This window comes from Misgurnus anguillicaudatus, chromosome 11, assembly GCF_027580225.2.
Source record: "Misgurnus anguillicaudatus chromosome 11, ASM2758022v2, whole genome shotgun sequence".
Taxonomy (NCBI): domain Eukaryota; kingdom Metazoa; phylum Chordata; class Actinopteri; order Cypriniformes; family Cobitidae; genus Misgurnus; species Misgurnus anguillicaudatus.
The window spans coordinates 1679132-1701866 of record NC_073347.2 but is presented as its reverse complement, the minus strand read 5'-3'; the positions used below and the strand labels follow the sequence as shown (position 1 = coordinate 1701866).

Here is a 22735-nt window from a genome sequence, read left to right as displayed (position 1 = left end):
TGGCATGCAGAATGTTTGCAAAGCTCTGGTAGTGTCTATCTGTGACATACTACACCTGTCTCCTACAGGACTAAAGCTACACACTCATCCACTATACAACTAAGAGACAAGAGTTTGGTTTTTAGCGTTTATCATCAGAAAGCTTAAATAGTATGGTGAAGAACATCCAATTACTTGGTTAATTCATACTGTGATTGTATTTAAAAAAAAAGATTGATTAGCAAATAACTTATTTGAAATAGTAAAAAACAACAACAATAAAATATCATCTTTGTCTGAAAGCCTGAAGAGATGTACTTCTAGAAAGTAATTTTGGACCCTAAAGAGCAAAACTTATTATTGGTAATCTGTAAAAAAAATGAGTAAAATGAAGAATGTGGAGGTGAATGTTTGTTTATGATAATGTGACTGAAGGTCTCTTGGGCCAGAGGGTGGAGTGGAGTTTATGGATCAGATGCAGGTTCTGCCTGTGGTGGACCAGAGATGTCTCTTTAAAATTGGCTATACGATACCCTACAGGAATAGCCAAGGAACAATCTGCTGTGAACTGCTTCCCGGAAATATGTAAGTGAATTTTAAATGTTTAAAAACTTAAACATAATGTTACAAATATTTAATTCCCATTTAAACCCCAAGTCCAGAAATTTGACTTCATTTGTTATCAAATAATTTTCATGTGAAACATTTATTGTGTATCTGGTATATATATTTTAATTAAACTGATTTTCTTTTTATTGTGGAAGCAATAATTGTGAATGGATTAAGTACATTTTATAAAAACTCACTAAAACTAAACCATTTAAAGGGTGTTTATAAATTTTTACAAAGAGTACAAAGAAGATTGCAAAGATGTTTTCGATTTTTTTTTAAAGATTTGTACTTACAAATCTAAAAAGTCTGTTCAATGGTTATAAGTAATGTCTATTTGTGATTTGTTTTAATTTAGTTGCCTTTCTATTATTTCATATGCTTTTGGAATTGAAATATGAGATCAAAACTATTTAAATATGAAGCATATTTTGCCATAGCAGATCTTTATCTTTAGATTAATAATTTTAATGGGCATTTATGTATTAAACTATTGTATATGTATTTATTTATATATCAGTTAGACCATGTATACAGTACAGTACAGTACAGTACATGAGCCCACATTTTAGTTTTTCTGACTGTTGCATCTGAAGTGATATCTTTGTCTTTTTGAAGGTACATTTAGATTCCCACAGTCAGTATTTTCACAATCCCAGTTCTGAACGAAATGCTGGTTATCGCAGTTCTCCTGTTTGTCCTTGGCCTTATCAGATGCCAGGATTTACCAAGTAAGTGACACAAACATCAGTATTATGTAAGAAAAATCATATAAATGAATGCACTTGAGATTATTTAGATGGATTTATACTGAACCAGTCACAGGCAGCCAGGTGCACAATGGTGCCATGCAGAGGCGGACACTACTTAAGTATTTTACTTTCTGCATAAAAGTAAATTTTCAAGTATTTGTATTTTATCTGTGTTTTTCTTTGGAAAACATACATTCCAAAGCATATTATCATAATTTGTACTCCACTACATTTTATAATTTCAAGTTTTTGGTTATTATTTAACATTTAAGTACATTAAACATCTAGTACATTTTTTTACTTTTACTTAAGTAAAATGGATTTTCGTGCTTTAACTCAACAAAGTAAATGCTTGGAAAATGTAACTAAAATACTTAAGTAGTATACACCTCTGGTGCCATATGAATACAAGCAGTGTTAAAGTTTATTTGTTCTTCTTTTTGACCAGTGGAGGGAAGCATAGACCAATTTAAAGTAATATCTGACTTCTGTTACTTCAGAGAGTTGAAACTCTGTACAGCTACTTAGAGAATTTTGAATTCCATATCCAGATGCCAAATACATCTAAAAAAGATTTCCCATTGTTTTTTCTCTCTTTTATTGCAAAAGAGCAGAGACCACACTGTAAAAAATACTTTGCTGCCTTAAAATTTTTTGTTAAATCAACTCAGATTTACAAGTCATGTCAACTTACTATTATTTATCTTGACAAGAGATAAGTTGCTACAATTTATAAAATGAAGTTGACTTTTTTACTTATATTTTATAAGTTATAACAACTCACCTGTAGTTATAACAACTCATCTTTAGTCAAGATAAATGATAGTAAGTTGAAATGGCTTGTAAATCTAAGTTGATTCAACAAAAAAATTGAAGGCAGCAAAGTATTTTTTACAGTTCAGAAATGACAGAAACTCTAAGGAATAATTGCAGGGTGTTGTTGTTGTAATATTTTGCACGATGTTGCCAATAAATCTCTTTATTAGGTGGCTAAAGTAAATGTGAGAGCACATGGAAATGTTGGATTCTACAGTTGAACTAGTCCTAAAAAATAAAACCAGCTCAGCCACATTTAGTCTTTACAATTAAATTGGCAAAATCACATCATGAACTCAGGCTGTGAGGCTGAAATGATTTTTCCTAAACATTTTACTAAACAGTTACACCGTACATCCGGCACCGTTTGCTTGTGTCACATTAATAATGTGTTTTTTTTAGCTTACGATCTGTTGGAGGAGTTCCGCCTGTCTAAGTCCAGAGGGGTAAGAAGGGTGGACGGATCTGGACCTGATGCGGTGGCGTACCGCATAAATCCCTCCCTCCATCTCAAGAAGAGCACAAGGTATTTATATCTTCCTACTCAAACCTGACTTTTCCACTCGTTCTGCTTTTCCACTGAGTGTACTCACATTTGCCTCCAAACAATATCCCTCATCCCTGTCCCTGCTGGTGTGATCTACGCTCTTATTTTGGTATAATTTACTCTCTTTTTAAACCTTGCAAGCTGTTTGCTGTCAACTGCTTACATAAGCATTGGCCTTCTAACTGTCAAAATGTACCTTCAATGACATGCACAAGCAAGCCGTATACACCATGAGTCTGTATTTATAATTAGCATTTCTTTTGGTTCTGCCAATTTTAACCTTGTCATAATACATTCTGGGATTGCCGCCTTCATAAAAGATGAGTACAAAACTGTTTTTAAATTTGTCAAAAGCAAAGTATCTCGAGAAACAGAAGAATTTGCCTACCTTTCAGAAAGCACACATAGTATGTTTTAAACGTGTGTCTTTGTCGGGAGCTCAATAGTGTAGGAACAGCGATTATTTCTCAGTTTAGTCCGCGATAGGATGTAGGACACAGTAACACACAGTAAAGCATGCTGTCCTTAAATAACATGATCGTTGTCCTCAAATGTTCACATTACATTCAGGTTTTTGTCAAACATCAGCAGCTGTGCATTTGTTAAAACTTTCTTTTGTTAGCCAATAATGTCATCCACAGCAACCTCCCGCCAACACAAAACCCCCCCACCCCCTGCTTGACCAAAGCCTCGTGTTGTGTGGAAAGAGAACAAGTATAACGGCAGAATTACAAGCAAATGTGTTTTCAAAATGTGCCGAGTAACAAACAAGAAAGAGACTGAAGCTCCACACTGTTCATAAATGATCACTGCTCTCAGAAACACAAAGTGATCTTTTCAACAAACTGACTCCCCTTTAAAACAAACAGGAGCAGAAAACTGATTTGGAAATGACTAGGGAGCATTTGGTTTGGATTAAAATCAACATCCACAACTGATTTTTCTGAGGTAAAGGGGTTTTCTGGCGCTTACTGTTCACACAAATACATTTAGCGAGCATTCATACACTGGCTGTGGTGTTAACCTTAAACCTTAACTGATTAAAGGGATAGTTTGCCCCAAAATTAAACTTCTGTCATCGTTAACTCACCCTCAAGTGGTTCCAGACCTGTGTAAATTTCTTTGTTTTGCTGAACAAAAAAATTATGAAGAATGTTAATAACCAAACAGATCTGGGGCATCATTCAATTCCATGGTATTATTTATCTGGTGCCCCGTTTCTGTTTGGTTAAAGGATTAGTCCATTTTCTTAAAAGAAAAATCCAGATAATTTACTCACCACCATGTCATCCAAAATGTTGATGTCTTTCTTTGTTCAGTCGAGAAGAAATGATGTTTTTTGAGGAAAACATTGCAGGGTTTTTCTCATTTTAATGGACTTTAATAGAGCCCAACATTTAATACTAAACTCAACACTTAACAGTTTTTTTCAACGGAGTTTCAAAGGACTATAAACAATCCCAAACGAGGCATAAGGGTCTTATCTAGCAAAACGATTGTCATTTTTGACAAGAAAAATAAAAAATATGCACTTATAAACCACAACTTCTCGTCTAGATCCGGTCGTGATGCGCTAGTGTGACCCGACGCAATACGTCATGACATCAAGAGGTCACAGAAGACGAACGCGAAACTCCGCCCCAGTGTTTACAAGTGTGGTGAAAGAGGACCGTTCCTACATTGTTGTATGTCAACTGATACTAATTAATGTCTTTGTGTCAGTTTATTGTTTAAAATGGTCCGCAAATGTGCGTTTTATATATGTAACACGTGACCTCCCTACATCATTACGCATTTACGTTAGGTCGCACTGGACCGGACCTTGACGAAAAGTTGTGGTTTAAAAGTACATATTTGTTATTTTTCTTGTCAAAAATGACAATCGTTTCGCTAAATAAGACCCTTATGCCTCGTTTGAGATTGTTTATAGTCCTTTGAAACTCCGTTTAAAAAACTGTTAAGTGTTGAGTTAAGTATTAAATGTTGGGCTTTATTAAAGTCCATTAAATTAGAAAAGTCCTGCAATGTTTTCCTCAAAAAACATAATTTCTTCTCGACTGAACAAAAAAAGACATCAACAATTTGGATGACATGGTGGTGAGTAAATTATCTGGATTTTTCTTTTAAGAAAATGGACTAATCCTTTAACATTTTTATTTTTAAATATCTTTAATTGTGTTCAGCAGAACAAAGTAAAGGATGTGACCTTAGTATCTGACAAATGTTCAAGTGAAACAGGATAGGGAGAAAAATGAAGGGCCAGACTGGGCAAGAATGGGAGGCAGGTGACAGGAGGGGAGTGATGTATAATCATTCATAATGTACGTTTTTACGAAGAAATTTGAAATTAGAACAAGTCTTTTAATTTCACGTTGCACAAATTGTAAGGTTGAATAAGATCCACTCACATACATTTACATAGAGCTGCTTACAGCCTTAATGCAGCCATACACTTGAAAATGGTACATTCGTAGTATTATAGTATTCTTTGAAATACCTTAGCATACCCTTATCACATCATAGTTTAAATGGGACAGTAGTCATCAGAGTATAGAGTAGTACCGTCTAATAACAACAATATTTTTATAGAGGTGCCACTTACCATTAATTTTCATATTAAAACTATATAAAAGCTTGTTTGTATATGTATAAAATCATATAACATCATAATTCAAACACTCCTTCATTCATGTCTTTTATCCTGTCCAAGCATCTGTACACCTATTTAATACATTTTGTCCATACAGTGATGTCTACCCAGATGGTTTACCCTCAGACTACTCTATCATCGCCACCTTTAAAGTGACCAATGAAACCGCTACAACATCCTGGAACCTGTGGCAAGTGACCGACCCTGAAGGCCGTGAGCAGGTCGGCCTGCGTTTTCAGGGCGACACTCAATCCCTGGACTTTTTCTACACCCGACCACAAGGCACGCAGATGCTGCGGACATTTCAGAGAGTAGAGAAACTGTTTGACGGAGAGTGGCACAAGTTAGCACTGAGTGTGAAGGGAGAGCGGGTGAAGCTGCTGGTGGACTGTGAAGAGGTCAGCGTTGAGCCGCTAGATGAGCCACGGCCCGTGATCCGAAAGGGTTTTACCTCTATTGTAAAGAGGGCTGCGGGTGACCGATCTGTCTCGGTAAGTATCAGTGAAAGACTAGCTTTTGTATTCCACAGATCAGAGAAAGTCAAATGGCTGAAACACTCTTTTAACTTTCCTTAAAGACATATTTTAATTTCTACAACTTATTCTTCACTGCTGTTTATAGCTCACTCTATATAGACGAGCATCTGCCAAATGCATAAACAGAAAAACGATAAATCGACTGACTGGAACAGAAATAGGCTGATGTTTCTGTTACAGACACCTCTGTGCTTCCACAGGTGGACCTGCAACAGATGAAGGTCTCATGTGATGCTGACCAGGCATACTCAGAGGGCTGCTGTGAACTCTCCAGTGTGGTGAGTTAGCTGGCCCATGTGTTCGGGCTCTTGCCCAATTCTGCCTGAGCTCCCATTTGATTGGCAGCCGGTTCTCACTGACCCGTTCCTCAACAGTGCGGTGGATATGCTGAGATTGGTTTAACTGCGGGCAGAGAAAGAGCCACCTGTAAATGTGTGCACGGACAGCCGGGTGTACAGGGGCAGACAGGTCCAAAGGTAAATATAACATCCCTGCGCCATACACTGTAAAAAAAATTCCATAGAAATTACAGTGTTACTGGCAGCTGGTAACTTACTGTAGATTACTGTAAATTTATGTTATTTACCTGCACACGTTGACCATTAAACATTAGCAAGTCTTTATCTTAACAGAGTAAAACTATAAAATAACAGCCTAATAATTGTTTTGCTTGTCTCATGACTATAATGATGTTCCATAGTAATATATAAGGACATGAAAATGTACTGCATGATAGGTAAAGGTAACAAACCTATTGTGCAATTCAATTTCTACAGGGTCACAGAGGCCTGCCAGGGAATACAGGAGAGCCAGGCAGAGCGGGAAACTGGGTAAGAGTTCTGTCTGAAGTCTCTCACTATAGTGTGGAGACCTGCTATGTTTGAACTGGACAAACTACAAGCACCAGTCACCGGTCATTAGAGTCTTAATGAAGGGAAATGAATGGCCTTTGAACAAACATGCAAAGTCAGGAATGAATGCAAACATAACTGCAGAACTGAAAGACAAGATAGGGAACATAAACGTGAATGGCAGTAAAAAAGTTATGTGACATCTGAAAGAAAGTATTCTTGTATAGCTCAGTGGTAGAGCATTGCGTTAGCTGCGCATAAGGTCATGGGTTTGAACCCATGTTGGTTTGGATAAAAGCATCTGCCAAATCGTCGCTGCCCGATGAAACTCACGTATGTCCAAAACAGTTACTTTTCAGGAAGTGAAAAAAACACAGTATTTCAAAAGCAGTTGAATGTAGCGTTGTCATATACGGCATCTTTACATGTAACCATATTCTTGCCAGTGTCATGATATAATCCACATTTGACCAAAATTGAGTTTAAATGGACATACGTGCATATTTTACAGTTACTGTGATCGATACGCGTTCTTCCGATCATTAATTAGAATGGCCAAGTTGCGTTTTATATTGACAGATGAATATGCTCAGTTTATTAAATAGCCTACCTCTTAGTTAAATACGCTTACTTTATTTAATATTAATTATACATTTATTAAATGTCTCTATGCAAACTATGAAGGGACAATGAATCAATACACTGACATGGCAATGCTAGACAGATACTTTGTTTGCACAGTCCTACCGTAATTTTGTCACTCCTAGACGTAGGTCTGGAGTCAGGGGGGAAACGTTTACCTCGATGAAGGAAAGTCATTGTCTCACCAGGGTATGTTTATTCGGCTATCCAGTGCTGAGCTCCGATAAAGCTTCACGAGACCGACGAGATGCTTTCACAGGGCGAGAGATACGCGGCGTGATCGACAGCTTTGATACCAAATGGATATACGTGAAAAACAGATGACATGATTTCACAACTTTTCATTGGCCATTTAGATATGTGAAGCATACTGTATACGGAAATTAACCTGGACATTCAATCGGCAGAATGGACATACGTGGTTTTCATCGGACAGCGACGAAATGCATAAATGATATGAAGATAAAGTAGAATGCATTAAGTGTGACATCACTGTACAACATTACATACAGAACCATTATTTTTTATTTGCCTTACACAATCTTTAAAATGTTTGACTTAATAAGAATAACAATTAAACAATTTCACAACTATTACAAAACAATTCACTGATGCTTAAGAAGGCAACATTAAGAGTCAGGAGTATGCAAACTTATTATTAGTGCTGGGGAAAGATTAATCTCGATATATATTTGAGTCATGGTTTAGTCAGTAGTAAATTCTTTAAATATAAAAACATGGACTACTTACAGGCTGTGAGTCAAAAGCGTGCACAGTTATGATCATGTCCACAGTCAAATGTAAATCCTCAATCGGGTTATTGGTGATCTTTAATATCAAGCTACTTTAGTAAAAGTTGATTTGTTCTTGATATATTTTTCTACAAGTAAATGAATGATGTGGTCACTTCCAGAATCCTGCAGCTGCTGTCTATTAGAAATGTTTTGACAAAACCATGCTCAACATTTGAAGATGCTTGCAGAATCTTTATATTGCGTTTGTGTTGAAGTGGTATGAATAAATAGATGGAAATACCAGTTGTGGTGTTTCCACACCACAGCAAGACAGCAAGCCATTTGAGTCTAAACAGGCCCTGCAGATATACAGGACAATGTCTGCTGATCAGCTGGCAAAGTGCATCAGGATCCAATTAGTTGTATACAGTTGGATTATGCAAGCGCGGCCCATGTTTGTGAGAGACCTTGGGCGGTAAACTTGATTCATTCCACCCCAGATTTTTAACCAATTTATCTCTTTGATCAGAGTCCAGCAGAGTCTGTGGTGTGCTGAATGAATGTCTTTAAAAGTCAACAGTGGCGGCAAGCGATGCAGTGAACATGCACTTTTCCAAAGTATTGGAGATGTTGATGTTTTTAAGTATATTTCACCTTCAGATACTGTATACATGCCTGTTATTTAAATAGCATGAGTGGAATGTCTGGGATGATGGATTATTCAGCAGAGGGTGCAGGCTTGTGTTTACTGTTGCCCCGCTGGGCTCTATCAAATCCATCTTATGCCCTCCACAGACAGCATACATTTTCTGCTGTGTGTGGTCTCTGTTTGTATTGGGTAGAGAAATTTTTTATGGTCTTCTGCAAGCTTCTGTTTTCTTCTAGAGTTCAGTACACCAGTTGTGCAGAGTTTAATAAACTGCTCTTAATGGGAGCTGTTTGCTAACAGTGTGATGATAGCCAGACACACAGAGAATATGTGAGGGGGGAAAGCTCTGTGGATTTTTACAGAATTTAAATGCCTGACATTCACAAAGTTCCTGACAAACTTTCATGTGCGTTTATGAAATGTTTTATGTAAGTGTGATAATGTAAACCAGAGTCATTTATTAATCAGATGCATGATACCGTTGAGAACTCCTGTTGAGTAGGAATGTCTACAAGCAACCTACAGTGATGAAATCTCGACGTCATGTCCATTTAACACGTATTATCATGTTTTAATCCATTCCAGAAAAGTGTACACATTTTTCAATCTGATAATGACGTGCAACAAAGGGGAGGTAGACGTGTGACATGAATCAACTAAATGGCAAAAACCGAATGGTGCAGTCAAAGCAACATGCTGCCCATTGTTACGTGGAGGCAGGCAAGAGAAACAAAGTTTATTATAAAATCCAAGAGGTACAGAGCAAGAACAGGAACAAAGACTGAAACATACGACATGAAATGCATGACAACAGACAATACCCGACAAAGGACAACTAAAACACAAGGGGAATATATACATATGGGTTAACAAGGAAACAAAACACACCTGGAAAACAATCATCACGAGGACCAATAAAGAAAAGAACTACAAAGAACTAGAAACATGCCAGGCAGAGACATGACTTTAAAAAAAGAGACTAAGACAGGGGGAACATAAAGACAAGACTATGACACCCATTAATTGTTGCAGCTTTTAAAATGATGTCAGTCAATGCTTTCCATGTAATGTATGAGTTTTCTCATAAGGATCTCATAGATTCTTCTTAAGTTATGAGAAGTGGTGCAAACAAGAATCATGGATTACAAGTCTGTTACATTGTTGGCCACTCTTTTAGTGCAATTAAAGTCTCTATTTATCAGGCTTGTGCACAATTCAGAATTGAATTGAGAATGACTCCTAAATTTCAATTCAATTCTTGAATTTGAATTGATGTCAAAAACAGGATCTAGAATTACAATTCGAATTTGAATTAAAGGAAGCAGAATTGCAATTCAATAGAAATTCAAAGAAATTCATATGCATATTATACAGTAAGTGAAGTGTTAAAAATAAAGCGTTCAGTATATGTCAGATATATGTGCATTACATATTCTATAAATTATATTAATTTGAACTACTTGTACTTTTCCCCCAGCAATTAATGTTAAAAACTCTAGTCACATAACAAATAATTAAGTTAGATTTTTTTGTAATTGTAAATTTGTGGAACACGATGGAACATGACTTTATTTCCCAGAATGCTTTACTTTAACCAAGTATTTCAAATGGTTGCCAAACAATTTTCCAAAGTAACTTTCCTAACACTGAATGTGAGATTCTTTCTGGTGTGTGACTGTGGAATTTCTATGAATTGCCATGAATTTAATTCCACTTCCTGTCATTCCAATTCCAATTCAAATTCAACTTCCTGTAGGGCAACTTCCTGTCAATTCAATTCAAATTCCAATTCATGAATTGAATGGACGCTAATTCTGAAATTCTGAATTGTGCACAAGCCTGCTATTTATTACCGTTGTTACAAACTGTTCACTATTTGCTTTGCCAACATTAATCTAAAAGCCTTCTCTTGATTCAGGGGATACGTGGAGACACTGGAGATTATGGACCTGTAGGTGAACCTGGGCCTAAGGTAAATGGTTTAATGTACAGAATGTTACAATAGTTTGCGTTGTTGTACAGACCAACTCACCAGTCAACATGTGTCCTACAGGGTGAAGAAGGTATCAAAGGAGAAAAGGGCATGAGAGGACTTCGAGGCCAGGAGGTATAATATTATACACACACACTTTAAAAAAAGTTTAGTTTGGTATTTGCTCCTTTGAAATGCCAATTGTTTTCTCTTGTGTAGGGTGACAGAGGACCCAAAGGCCTGAAAGGGTTAAAAGGAGCCATGGGCCATAAGGTAAAAACAAGAGTCCATTTATGAATCACAATAAAAATGCAGTTGGTCTGACTCAATAAATGTGCAAATTGTCTCTTGGTGCCATCTGCCGGTATTTTTGCGAATGAATTTGAATGCGTCTCACATGTAGATGGTTTCATTTACTAGCATGGCCTTGTGACAGCGACGACACTACGAATTCTGATTGACTACTGGCTGTACAGTACCCCTTGACACAACTGGATTGCATCAAAGTAAAGCTAGTTGTGCGAAAAGCTCTAGCATTGTCTGTTTGCAAATGCCACATTAATATTTTTCTATGTAGAGCAGTGACTTTTCTATACTTGTAAGCTTTTGGGGTCACTGTATTTAGAATTGAGTTGACATACTTAAACAGTGATAGTGATAGTTTGAGCACACCAAAGGTAAGCAATGCATCATCTTGTCATGGGTGTCATGCAGTGATACTGTCCATCTTATCTCAGGGAGTGCAAGGGGCTCCTGGAGAGAGGGGTGAAACAGGCCGGGAAGGGGAAGACGTAAGTTCTGCTCTAGAACATGTTGCTTTGAACAGTTTATGTGGGATGTCTTGTGCAATTGTGGATATGAATGACTCATTCACTCCACCCCACATCTCCCAGGGTGAAGCAGGAGAACAGGGATACGAGGGCATTGCAGGATATCAGGGAGTGAAGGTATGTTTTTTCCCATTACTCTGGCTTGCTTTTGTCTCAGTTTGGTCAGACAACTCACAAATCTCATTCATTCTATTAACAGGGAAATGAAGGTTTACCTGGAGCCGAAGGATCTCGTGGACCACGGGGTCGCCTGGTATGTGACTCTCTGTCTTGTGCTTCATGACATTCAGGAACCATGGTCTTATCTGCCACCCTGTGGGATCGTCTATGCATGCATAGTAACCAAATGATTTATAGATGTGTTCATGGTGGAGGCCATAGTGAACGTTTAGCACAGAGGTTGAATTTTAGGAAAACATTTCACCCCAAAATGTTTTTCTTCCATTGACCCAGACAGATCTGAGACAGGTCTGAGACCTGAAGCACCTGAAGGTTTGTGGAGTATTTATGAAAAAACAACACCACTAAACTGACAGAAAAGCCATTTTAGTTCTGTCCCTTACAGAAAAAGGAAATGAATTTGATCATATGAAAGTTTACACTGTTTCACATGTGATCAAGTGTTGTTGAACACGTGAAATTCATGTGGCTTTTTTTGTAAGGGGTGGGCTGGTAAAAGATCACAAAGTTACAGCCCACAGAATTCAGATTTGGGTTTAGCAAGAACTAAACCGTCAAAAAGACACTATTTAAACATCAAGCAAATTATTAAAAAAAAAAGGGGAACATTTTTATAATAAATGTCTTACAAACATTTGTAACACCTTTGTACCTATTTAGTTGATACCGCAAGTTATAAAATAGAATTTTTGGTATTTTTGAAATTATGAAACTGTCATGGAAATTTCAAAAGCTATGTGACTTCATGTTTATAGTCCGTCTCTGCTTTGTGACAGGGAATTGTGGGAGATCCTGGTGAGCGAGGAACACCTGGAGAAAAGGGGAAGCCAGTACGTATTACAAATGTACAGTTATCGACATCAAGCAACAAATGAAACACAATTCAATTTGTATCTTCTGTGCTGTCCACAGGGTGTTCAAGGGACAAAAGGAAGAGTTGGTGGAATGGGGGAAACGGTTGGCTACTTCTAAATCAGTGATTTAATAAGCAACTGTATTTACCCTCAAGTGGTGCTGACCTGTTTGAATCTTTCAGGGAATTGCTGGTGATCCAGGTTTGCCAGGACGAGATGGAGACCCCGGTATTGAGGTACACACTGCTGCTTCAACTGAATTCTACAGTATTCTGAATTCTACAGGATTGCTTCTAAAATCATGTTAAATCACCCACAGGCTTATCAAGGACCACAGGGACCTGAGGGCAGACATGGACAAGATGGCATAAGGGTGATCCAACTCTTATCAACTTGCTTCTAAAATACTTTTATTTATTTTTTTATGTTTAAAAGAGACCAAATAATTATTTTTGATTGAAGTGTTCTTGAACTACATTCCTCCACTGATGTGGATAAAACACAGTTCAAAATATTCATTGTTACCTAGCATCTCTGTCTATACAATGAATTGTTTTATCTAGAGTGGGATTTGAATCAGAATTGTTAAATTGTTAGCTATGATTTTCACTCCTAATAAAACTTCTATAAATCCCGGTTTGTGTAGCTGTGTAATGTGTGTAACTGTTTTTCACACAGGGTGAAAAAGGAGAACAAGGCCCTCCGGGAAACATGGGCCCTCCAGGACTCACGGTAAGAGCTCATGAAAAGTAATGAGCAATACACTGAGCTGTAAATGCCACCTGAATATTTTTCTGTGAGTTTCTACCACATAGAGAAAATACACCCTGCATTCAGATAGATTTATAAAGTGCTACAATCTCCAGGGTTTACAAGGTTACAAGGGCTCTGCTGCAAAGCCAGGAAGACCAGGATTTATTGGGCCCCCTGGACGAACAGTGAGTGCTCCAGATAAATCTTCCAAAGCTTATGAAATATTTAAGTTTGTTCCCTCTGAAATGCTTAAACATTCGTTTTCTCCACAGGGACACATGGGGATACCTGGCAGACCAGGCCCAAAGGTAATCATCTCAAATCAAGACCCATGTTCAAACATTTCATACTGTATGGTCACTGTCCTCTTTAATGTTTTCTTCTAGTTTCATGACATTTTGGATGTTCATTATTTAGACTGTCACGAGTTAGTAACAAGCCTAAAGTTTTCACAAAGTGAACTGAATCTATAGAGGTTGGCTTAGACTTGTTTAGGAACAAGACACAATTTTACACATATAAAATTGTTCTTTTCAGTATTTCTACTATATTAACATTATAATTTTCCTGCAAAATTTTTGCATCTTATTTAATTGATTTTTAATCTGATGTATAACAGAATCTATGCAGATCAGCACTGTTTTCTTTCACAGTCTAAAATGAGAACATTACCATGAAGAAAAAAAACAGGACAGTTTATTTTTTTTATAGCCTTTCAGGTCACATTTTATTTTACGACATCACTGTTACAGTGTAATTACACATTTAAGTACTAAGTTATAACCATTAACAACTATAGGGCTGGGGTTAGGATTAGGGTTTGGTTTAGGGTTAGTTGCATGTAATTATGCGTTATTAACTGTTATTGCTATAATAATTACATATAGCATGTGTAACAAAGACACCATAAAATAAAGCGTTACCGCCTTTCATTGCTTAAGTTTACATGTTTGATCATACACAGATTAATTAACATGTTACTGTTTACTGATCGGGCCAGTGCTGTGACGTCACAAAGCCTCATGATATACAAGGAATTCCAGAAAAGAAAAAAAAAGATTTACTATAACATATTGGTTATTAGTAAAATAATCAAGAAAAATAAATGGTGCTGTCAGGTTGTAATTCCTGAATCTGAAATCAGGCTGTAAATCCTCTCTCTATCTTTGCCAGGGAGCTGCACCTGCATGAAAGAAAGTGGGTTCTCGCATATTTCACAACTTAGACCGCTCAAACAAGATGTTAGTAGTGAAAAACTTGCAAATGTTCAAGCTGTAAAGCACTAATTTGATACATAAATGATGCCACACCACATCTGCATTACAAGTGATTCACAATAAAATGATCAATGACAATAAGTGGACCGCAAAGGGGGGATTTTTATGTTTTCAAATGAAAAAACAAAAAAATTTTGGTTCTGCCCTGGTTTTCCAGAAAAGCACATTGTGAGTCTTTTTCTATATTTTCATTATTTTCTTACACCAACTATCTATTAAGATAAGTGCCTCTAGCCATTTGTGCAGTATTGCTCTGTATGAAAACAGCAGTTATCAGCGTCCTGACAGCTTGTTAATATGCACATTTCATATACGCCTGTCTGTTCATGTTTAAACGCCAAACCAGAATGAAAAAACCTCAATGTTCACACAGTTTTCTGCACAGACAGCTTTTTGTAATCAGATGATTTTTAAATATGTGTTTTTGATGTAAACCCACTCTCTGCTGTCTATAAATCTGGAATTATAATGATATCAGCATTTATTTTGAGCAGTGAAAACATCTGATGTACAGATGTACTCAGCTGCTAGCTGTGACAGACTAGTGTATTAACATTAGTGTAGTGTATACTAAAACAATGAGTCAGCTCATTCATTTAGGTCTTGACGAATTGCTGTGATCTGATATTGACAACCAGGAACTGACCCATTCACAAAAAACTGAATGGAGGGAAGCCATCTGTTGCACGGAAAGCGTAGAAAGCCAGCGTGTTTTCACACTGGAGTCATGTCTGCTCAGCAGAGCTCTTCACTGGTTAACACACCACGTTTTGGCTTCGTACAGTCGCTTGGCTTCGGGTGCAGTCACACTACAAAGCATGTTAGACCAAAACCAATGACTGCTCTGTTGTCTTTCCAGCATCAGCCCAACGCTAATATCTGAACGTCTGAGATGATCGCCACGCTTCATTTAAGCCGTAAAAGAAGACTATGCAGTGAATGATTTTATAGATATTTCTGAAAATGGTTTGTGAAATGAAAATCATCAGATTTCCACAGGGACTCTGGCATTAGACTGTGAATCATCATATGGTTTTAATAGATTTGTAATATCAGCAAGACCTTAATACCTTTACTAAACTACATGATGCAAAGATGAAATTTGAATGGTTGATGATAGTGAATGGTTGGCAGCCTAATGTATTAATGTGTTATGTAATAGAGTATAAATTGGGAGAAGTTAGAAAATGGAAAGTATTCGTTTGGTTTCTGTAGTTCTTGGACTCAAATGCACACAATTGCAGACAGAAATATAGAAAATCAAAAAATATATGAAATATTGCAGGAAACACTTAAAACATGACAATGGTTATGTATAGTATCTTGTGGACAAAATGCACACATTTACACCTTGAGCTAATTTGTCAAATTCCAGGGCAGTTGTCCGAATTTGAACCTTTTCAGAATTTTATAGCCCTCTCTTTTTTTAACAGCAACTTTTTCTCTTTTCTCTGAAGAGCATTGTGATGATTACAGAGTGTCACCTTGATGATTTTGTACTCCAAGGCTAGATTTACACTGCAGATCTTGATTCCCAATACCGATTTGTTAACTACATCTGTTTTTTTTTTTTTTTTTGAAGACTTGCTTACATTATATTGTAAAAGCGATTTGTATCCGATATCTGCATTTAAACTAAACACCTGGCAAAAAAATTCAAAGTAGAAATATTGACTTAAACAACAGAGGAAATAAAGCATTGCGATATGCAATGGACAAAGAGGAAATAAATATACAATATTTAAAGCAACACTGTGTAGTTCTCCATGTAAGATTGGCTTACGCTCCCCCTATGTTGTTGAAAAGTGCAACAGCGCCTGGTATCAGACATTCTTTTGCATGCAGGGGAGGGGTGGGGCTGTGTGCTCCTACCCGACCACCATACACTGTAAAAATGATGGATGTAGTGTCCGTGACGTCACCCATAGGTTTCTGAAGATCGTTTTTGAAGACAATAGTAATCGGTGTCTGCTGTCGCGTCTTGGCCGCGTGTCACCACGCATCACTAGCGGATATCGGAAAATGGGTAAAGAGGTGGGACGTGGATGAAGCTGAGGTGGCTGTTTGCTGAAAATACGCCCGCCTAGCTCAACTCTAGTGACAGCAATGACTGTTCAACCATCACCCAAGTGGCCACGCCCTTAATTATGTAAAACTTTAAGCCTTAACATAAATTAAACCGATATGTTACACCCCCCCCACACACAGTTGTCATGAAGGGCAAAATTAGCTATATAGACCAAAACATTTTTGTACCAGGCTGTAAACATATTATTTTCTGCTCTAAAGATGGCCGGTTGATGAATTGCAGTTGGCTTAAAGCTATAGTGAGATTGCAAAAGTTGTTTTTGTGTTACAGGGTGACACCGGCATTCAAGGGGTCCAAGGAAGCAAAGGGCAGAAGGTAATTATTGACTCAAATTAATTTATTTTTGTATTTACACGTTTCCAATGTCATATGGTTCTGGTTTCTTACATTGTCACTTTGTTTCCACAGGGTGCAAAAGGTGTCAAAGGACCTAAGGGCAAGGTAAATGACCGTTTACATTTTAATTCAGATAATCACATTTTTTAAACAACAGCAGTAGAAATGCAGTTGATTAGTTTTTAAAGGCTGCTTTAAAAAGACACAACTTATAAAGCAACATCAGTATTATCTTTGAGTTCAATGTCGTATTTCTTTCCTGGACCAGCTTGATGTCGAGTTATCATTCAGAAATATGTAGACTTTGTGAAATTGTGCTTGGTTTGTTTATGGGTATATTTGTGTTTCAGACAGGGGATGCGGGGGTGCCAGGTGAACTGGGAAACAGAGGAAAGCGAGGCCCTGCTGGAGAGCTGGGTAGAAAAGGCCGTTTAGGGTCCAAGGGTGTGCGAGGTGACAGTGGTCCAGTGGGCTTTCAGGGACCACCAGGTCCACCAGTAAGTCTGAAGGAAGAAACGTTTTTCCTGTTCTGCATTATGCCCAGAGCCAAACTTAAGCATAGTCAGCAGTTTTTGTTTCCTTAATCTGCCTCTCCAACTTTAGCCACCTTTTCTTGTCTGAACCTTTTCATTTGCATTTCACCAGCCATCTAAAGCTAGGGGCACACCAAAAGATTTTTTAAATTATATCAGATTTCCAAATATGATAGACCACAAACATGATGAAAAAAATCTACGATTTACCAGATTTGTTCCTATAGTGGGTGAATTGCCGCTATGCACACCACGACGTGAATAAAGAAATGTCATGAATACTGTGGACTGCTTTTTACATCTCTGATGTCCGTCTCACTTTGGACTGTGCCTGCTGCACCATTTCTGCGCTTGTTATGGTTTCGTCTTTCATCAGCTCGCTTTCTGATTTGGTATCGTTTTGTTTCATGTGACAACCTACGGCGGAAAAATATAAATGGCTTTATTGATAGCTTCCTTTGATTTTCTTTATTTTGGTTAATCTCTTCACTTCCTAAGCATTTTCTCCAGCTGGAGGCAATGTTTTCAGTTTTGCCTGTAAATGGATAATGAGGCTGGTGACCTATTGTTTGTCTTTTAATACAAAGCCACCAGTTTATAGTCTACCAAGTTTCAGAGCTGTCTCCACACCACCATCTCAGTAGTAACTGATTTCTTTTCTAGGGTCCAACTCTACCTGCTCAACACGTTATCGAGGTGTGCAAGCGAGTGGTGCTGGAGCAGATGTCCACCTTTGCCAACTCTGTAAGGAGAACATGCGCAGCCGTGTGCCCGCTTTATGGAGATGTGCCAATGGGCCCACCAGGTCCCCGAGGACCAAAGGGTCCAACCGGACCTCCGGTAAGTTTCCTGCCTTTGAGAAGAGCACTAGTCCTTGGAAGCACATGTATTTCAATGTGGTTTGTTTTAGACATCACACTTGCACATGTTGAACCTGTTTCTGCTATACTAAGGAAGAACATGCCCCATACATCAACTTTCTTCTAGGCCAGATTTGATATGCATATAGTGGGAAGGCCTCTGGAGATTATACAGCACTGTTTGGCAGTGTAGGTTGGAATTAAAACATTCAGAATTTCCAAGTCCCTGTGAAGACAAGTAGGAAGTCCCAGACAAGGCACTTGCTCTGTGTTGAATGTTTTTTGGAGACAATCCCATCTTTGCTAGGGTGGAAAGCCTTTCCATATTTCTTTTTAAGTCCATGGGACCCAAACGCTGATTAAAGTTCAGAGCCACAACTTCAGAAACACGTTTTAAACGGACTCTACAATGAAACACTCTGGGGTGGTTTAAGCCAGGACTAGACCTTAGTTTAATTTGGAAATATTACTAGTTTTAACAAATATGCCATACTTAAAACATTGCTTGTGTGCATTTTGAGGCAAAACAAAGGGCACTGATGTATTTTAAGATATTAACTTTACCTTACATTAACTTTAGTCTAGGACTAGTCTAATCTCTGTCTGGGAAACCGCCCCTATATGGCATAAAGACGTTTTCTCTTTTTTTTTTAAACCTTTTGGTCATCCTTATGCAAATCTTATGGTATTCCTACTTATATAGAAAAAAATGGTTAAATATAATTTTATATGGCAAAATGCCGGCAGTTGTAGCCTATAAGAACAGTTCCCAAGACTGGCAGGCAATGACTGATGTGCCGCACCTTACACCCAGTTGCCCTTGTACCTGTAGTAAGTGTACTGTAAATCACATAAAGAGCATGTAGTGAATACTTACTAGCTAAATGTGCAATGTTTTCAAATACCATTATAGGGTGAAGCAGGAACTGATGGACTTAAAGGAGAAATTGGACAGCAAGGATTCTATGGGGAGCCCGGTGACCAGGGCAGGTTGGGCTCACCAGGTAAACCGCTGCCACACAAAATCATAATGGACATGCATGTGGCAGTCTTCACATTTTAAACACATGTTTTCTGGCTTGATGTCAGGTAGTGTACCACGTATCAAACAAAGAAACAAAAATATTATGACAATGTTATGAAAGGTTTTTTCTGTCAGCATTGCTCCAGGCTGTCTTTATGCACCAATAAATGAGTATAACAAATACTTCTTAGTGGTTTAAAGAGCTGGTCCGCATGATGGATTTACCCTCAAAAGAAACTGTTGTCTTTTTTAAAATGCAGTTATTTGTTATAAAAATATACTTAATGTTAGCCTGCAAACAAGAGCTGAGGAAAGTGAATCTCTGTATTAAGCACAAACAGCTGTACGAATCCACTGCCAAACAGCATTAGTAAGACAGACAAGTACAGGGCAGCGGAAAAAGGCATCAGACAAGATGTTTAAAATTAGGATTATCTTTATTGCTATGGCTATTTTTTCACAGCTATTGTTTTTAAAACAGAATAAAAGGTGAAAATGGTTTGTCTTTACATGCAGGTGGGTATAGTGGTTATTGATTAGTTAAGTTTGACTCAAAAAAGAAAAGTTGGTAACTACAAGCTACTGATAAAAAAGTAGATTGATGCTACATTGACACTAATTAATAGAGTAATATCTTATTTATGCAGCATTTCTTTCTGGTTTTTAAATCTGATTGGCTAAAGGCCTTTTCCTGTCATGCAATATTGCACCAGTATCATTATGGGAACTGCTTCACTGCTTCAGCCTCTAGCCTAATCACAGCCTTGCTAATATAGAGCTATACCACATGACTATGAGAGTGATATTGCTTATGTAATATATCCAATGTTAATATTTTGGTAATGTGTTATTTCTGCATAACTTTACTAAGCAATGAAGTTTTTTTCTAAAAAAAAATCTAATGTAGGTGCTCTGTTTTGGGATGTTCAAAAATGTTTGATTTGTTTTTGCAACAGGTGACAGTGGAGAACAAGGTGACAAGGGAGCTAAAGGCTACGGCCTTCCTGGCTACATTGGTGACCAGGGACCAAAAGGTAACATTTTCACCATCAAAAGATTTTTCACCCTCAGTTTTAAAATGCAAATATCATAGTCATGCTAAAAAACTGGCCATTTGCATCTTTTACTAGGTCAGCGTGGGAGACCCGGCCGGGCATTTGATGGACAACCAGGTCGGATGGGTGAGAGGGGCCACATTGGCCAGTCTGGTTTAAGAGGACACCCTGGACTGCGTGGTGTTCCCGGGGTCTGCTTGACATCTGGATGTGCTTTACTCAATACTACTGCTCATGGGTCCCCTCAACAGTTATCTCAACAGATACCGCAGCTGGAACCTCAGCGGGCAACTCGTCAGCGATTGAGGGGGCGTCAGTGACCGCACGCTTAAAGACCACACAGTGACATTGGGACCAATGTGGATAATAGTGGAGAAACAATTAGTAGTTGAAATAAAAAGATATATGTAAATATGAAATAGAAATTCTCGATTAAAAGGCTGAGATATATTGAATCAACACTGTCGAAATTCACAACATTCATATTGGCTGACCAACTTAATTATGATCCACAAGAAAGGTAATTTGCACATATTATAATAGGAATTAATGTACTGTACATGTACAGTAGTTTCAAAGTGATGTGCAAGTCGCTTTGGTGTTTATAATAAAAATGCTGTTTATAATAAAAATGAATTACACTGGTTCATAGTCTGGTTATAGTGGTGGTTTTCATACAAATTGCTCATTTTATCAATTTTGCGAGTAAGATTTTCCATGCTCACTGCAACGGCACCCTAAGTGTTGTCTACTGCATGTATACATGCGATTTCAATTTGTGCCATATATGCATGGTAAATCAATAAATCTGCCTTTAAACAAAATTGTGAAGCAATGACTTGCCAAGCTCCCGAAAGGTGACCCCTGACTGCCCTGAAAATAACCATTTATTTATTTCAGCAGAGTGTGCTTTCTGGCCTTCCTATTTGTAATTACATAACTGTGTAGTAATTTTACTTCGGAAACCTCTTTGGTAATGACTGACAAACATTTTCCTAGAAGAAACTGGCTTTTTGCTTCGCAAAACAGCCGGTTCTCAAGGTACGTGATGGAGTTACGGGGTTGTCCTCCAACAGTGTTCCCTGCACAAGACCGTACACGCTCCTCGCTTACTCCGTGTTCTCTCTTGAAACACTGCACCAATTCCTTCCATGGAAACTCTTATTGCCTTTTTCTGTCTGTCTTTCTGTCAGCCTAATCACTTGTTATTGCTACACACCACACAAATCTCCCAGACATATAGCAGAAGCGATCACATTCATTGTCGTTTATTGTGTGGAATTAGAATCCATTACAGTGCTACTGGTGTGCCATGCCAAAACAAAGAGGGTGCATTTTTTTGCCAAAATTCAAAGTGGTTCAACTAACACAACAAATTTAAAACCCAGATTGTTTTGTGTATTTGTATCAGCAGTAGGAAATTTTATTTCCCATACTCTTAAGCAGAATTGGTCTTAGATTAAAAGGCCAACAAACCTTTAATGGATGCATATCAAAATAAGCAGGCCACACGAACAGTTTCTCAGAACGGTGTAAGGTCTATTTTACTTGGTAAACTACCCATTTTCTATTCCATAAAACTTTTTCCTTCATGGGTTTCTTTGTAAATCTTTATTATGAATGTCGTGGGATACTTTTGAAATACTTCATGCTTTTCAATGCGCCTGTCCATGTTTTCCACAGTTTCCTCATTTGATAATAGTTGGCTTGAGTGTTCCAGGCTACATAACCACGCTGCAGTTCATCATGATTGCAGTGACGCCTCACTACTATTCCTTTCTGCCCACTCAATGATCAAATATGGTCTTTCCTTCATGGTTTTGCCTTTGCTGCCACTTTCCAGACCCAACAGAATATGACACATGAGTCCAGCTGTACCTTTCAATTACTAGAAGCCCTGTGGGAAGAGGCCTGTTATTTACAGCGGCATTCTTCGGACTTCCAACTGTTAAAACATCAATTATGGGCATGGTTTTCCCACATTTCACATGTGTCAAGCAAGAAGTTGGTCTGTCAGGTGGGCTTAGCCTTTGCACTGTGTTCCTCATGCACCTGTTTTTCAAGAAAACTGGCTGACATCACAGATCAGACCTGAAAAAAAGTATAGCCGGTTCCTTAATTAGTAGTCAATCGGCAGAAATTTTGCGTTATCTATCGCGGACATATCGATATGGCCAAGCTTGTCAGTGAACTACAGCTTTGTTTAG

General features: G+C 37.9%; 1 protein-coding gene across 1 annotated transcript; it reads left to right on the top strand.

Annotated features, from left to right (window-relative positions):
* Nucleotides 1-362: 362 nt before the first annotated feature.
* LOC129416846 (uncharacterized) lies at nt 363-21252 on the top strand. The gene is made up of 27 exons (XM_055171268.2): nt 363-564; nt 1207-1319; nt 2559-2682; nt 5451-5844; nt 6090-6167; nt 6264-6365; nt 6666-6719; nt 10684-10737; nt 10819-10872; nt 10957-11010; nt 11475-11528; nt 11631-11684; nt 11767-11820; nt 12524-12577; nt 12660-12704; nt 12784-12837; nt 12921-12974; nt 13280-13333; nt 13468-13539; nt 13627-13662; nt 16991-17035; nt 17129-17161; nt 17407-17553; nt 18253-18429; nt 19363-19453; nt 20430-20507; nt 20604-21252. Exons 2-27 carry the CDS (start codon nt 1259-1261, stop codon nt 20846-20848), a joined length of 2322 nt encoding a protein of 773 aa, XP_055027243.2. The 5' UTR covers nt 363-564; nt 1207-1258; the 3' UTR covers nt 20849-21252.
* The last annotated feature ends 1483 nt before the right edge of the window (nt 21253-22735 follow it).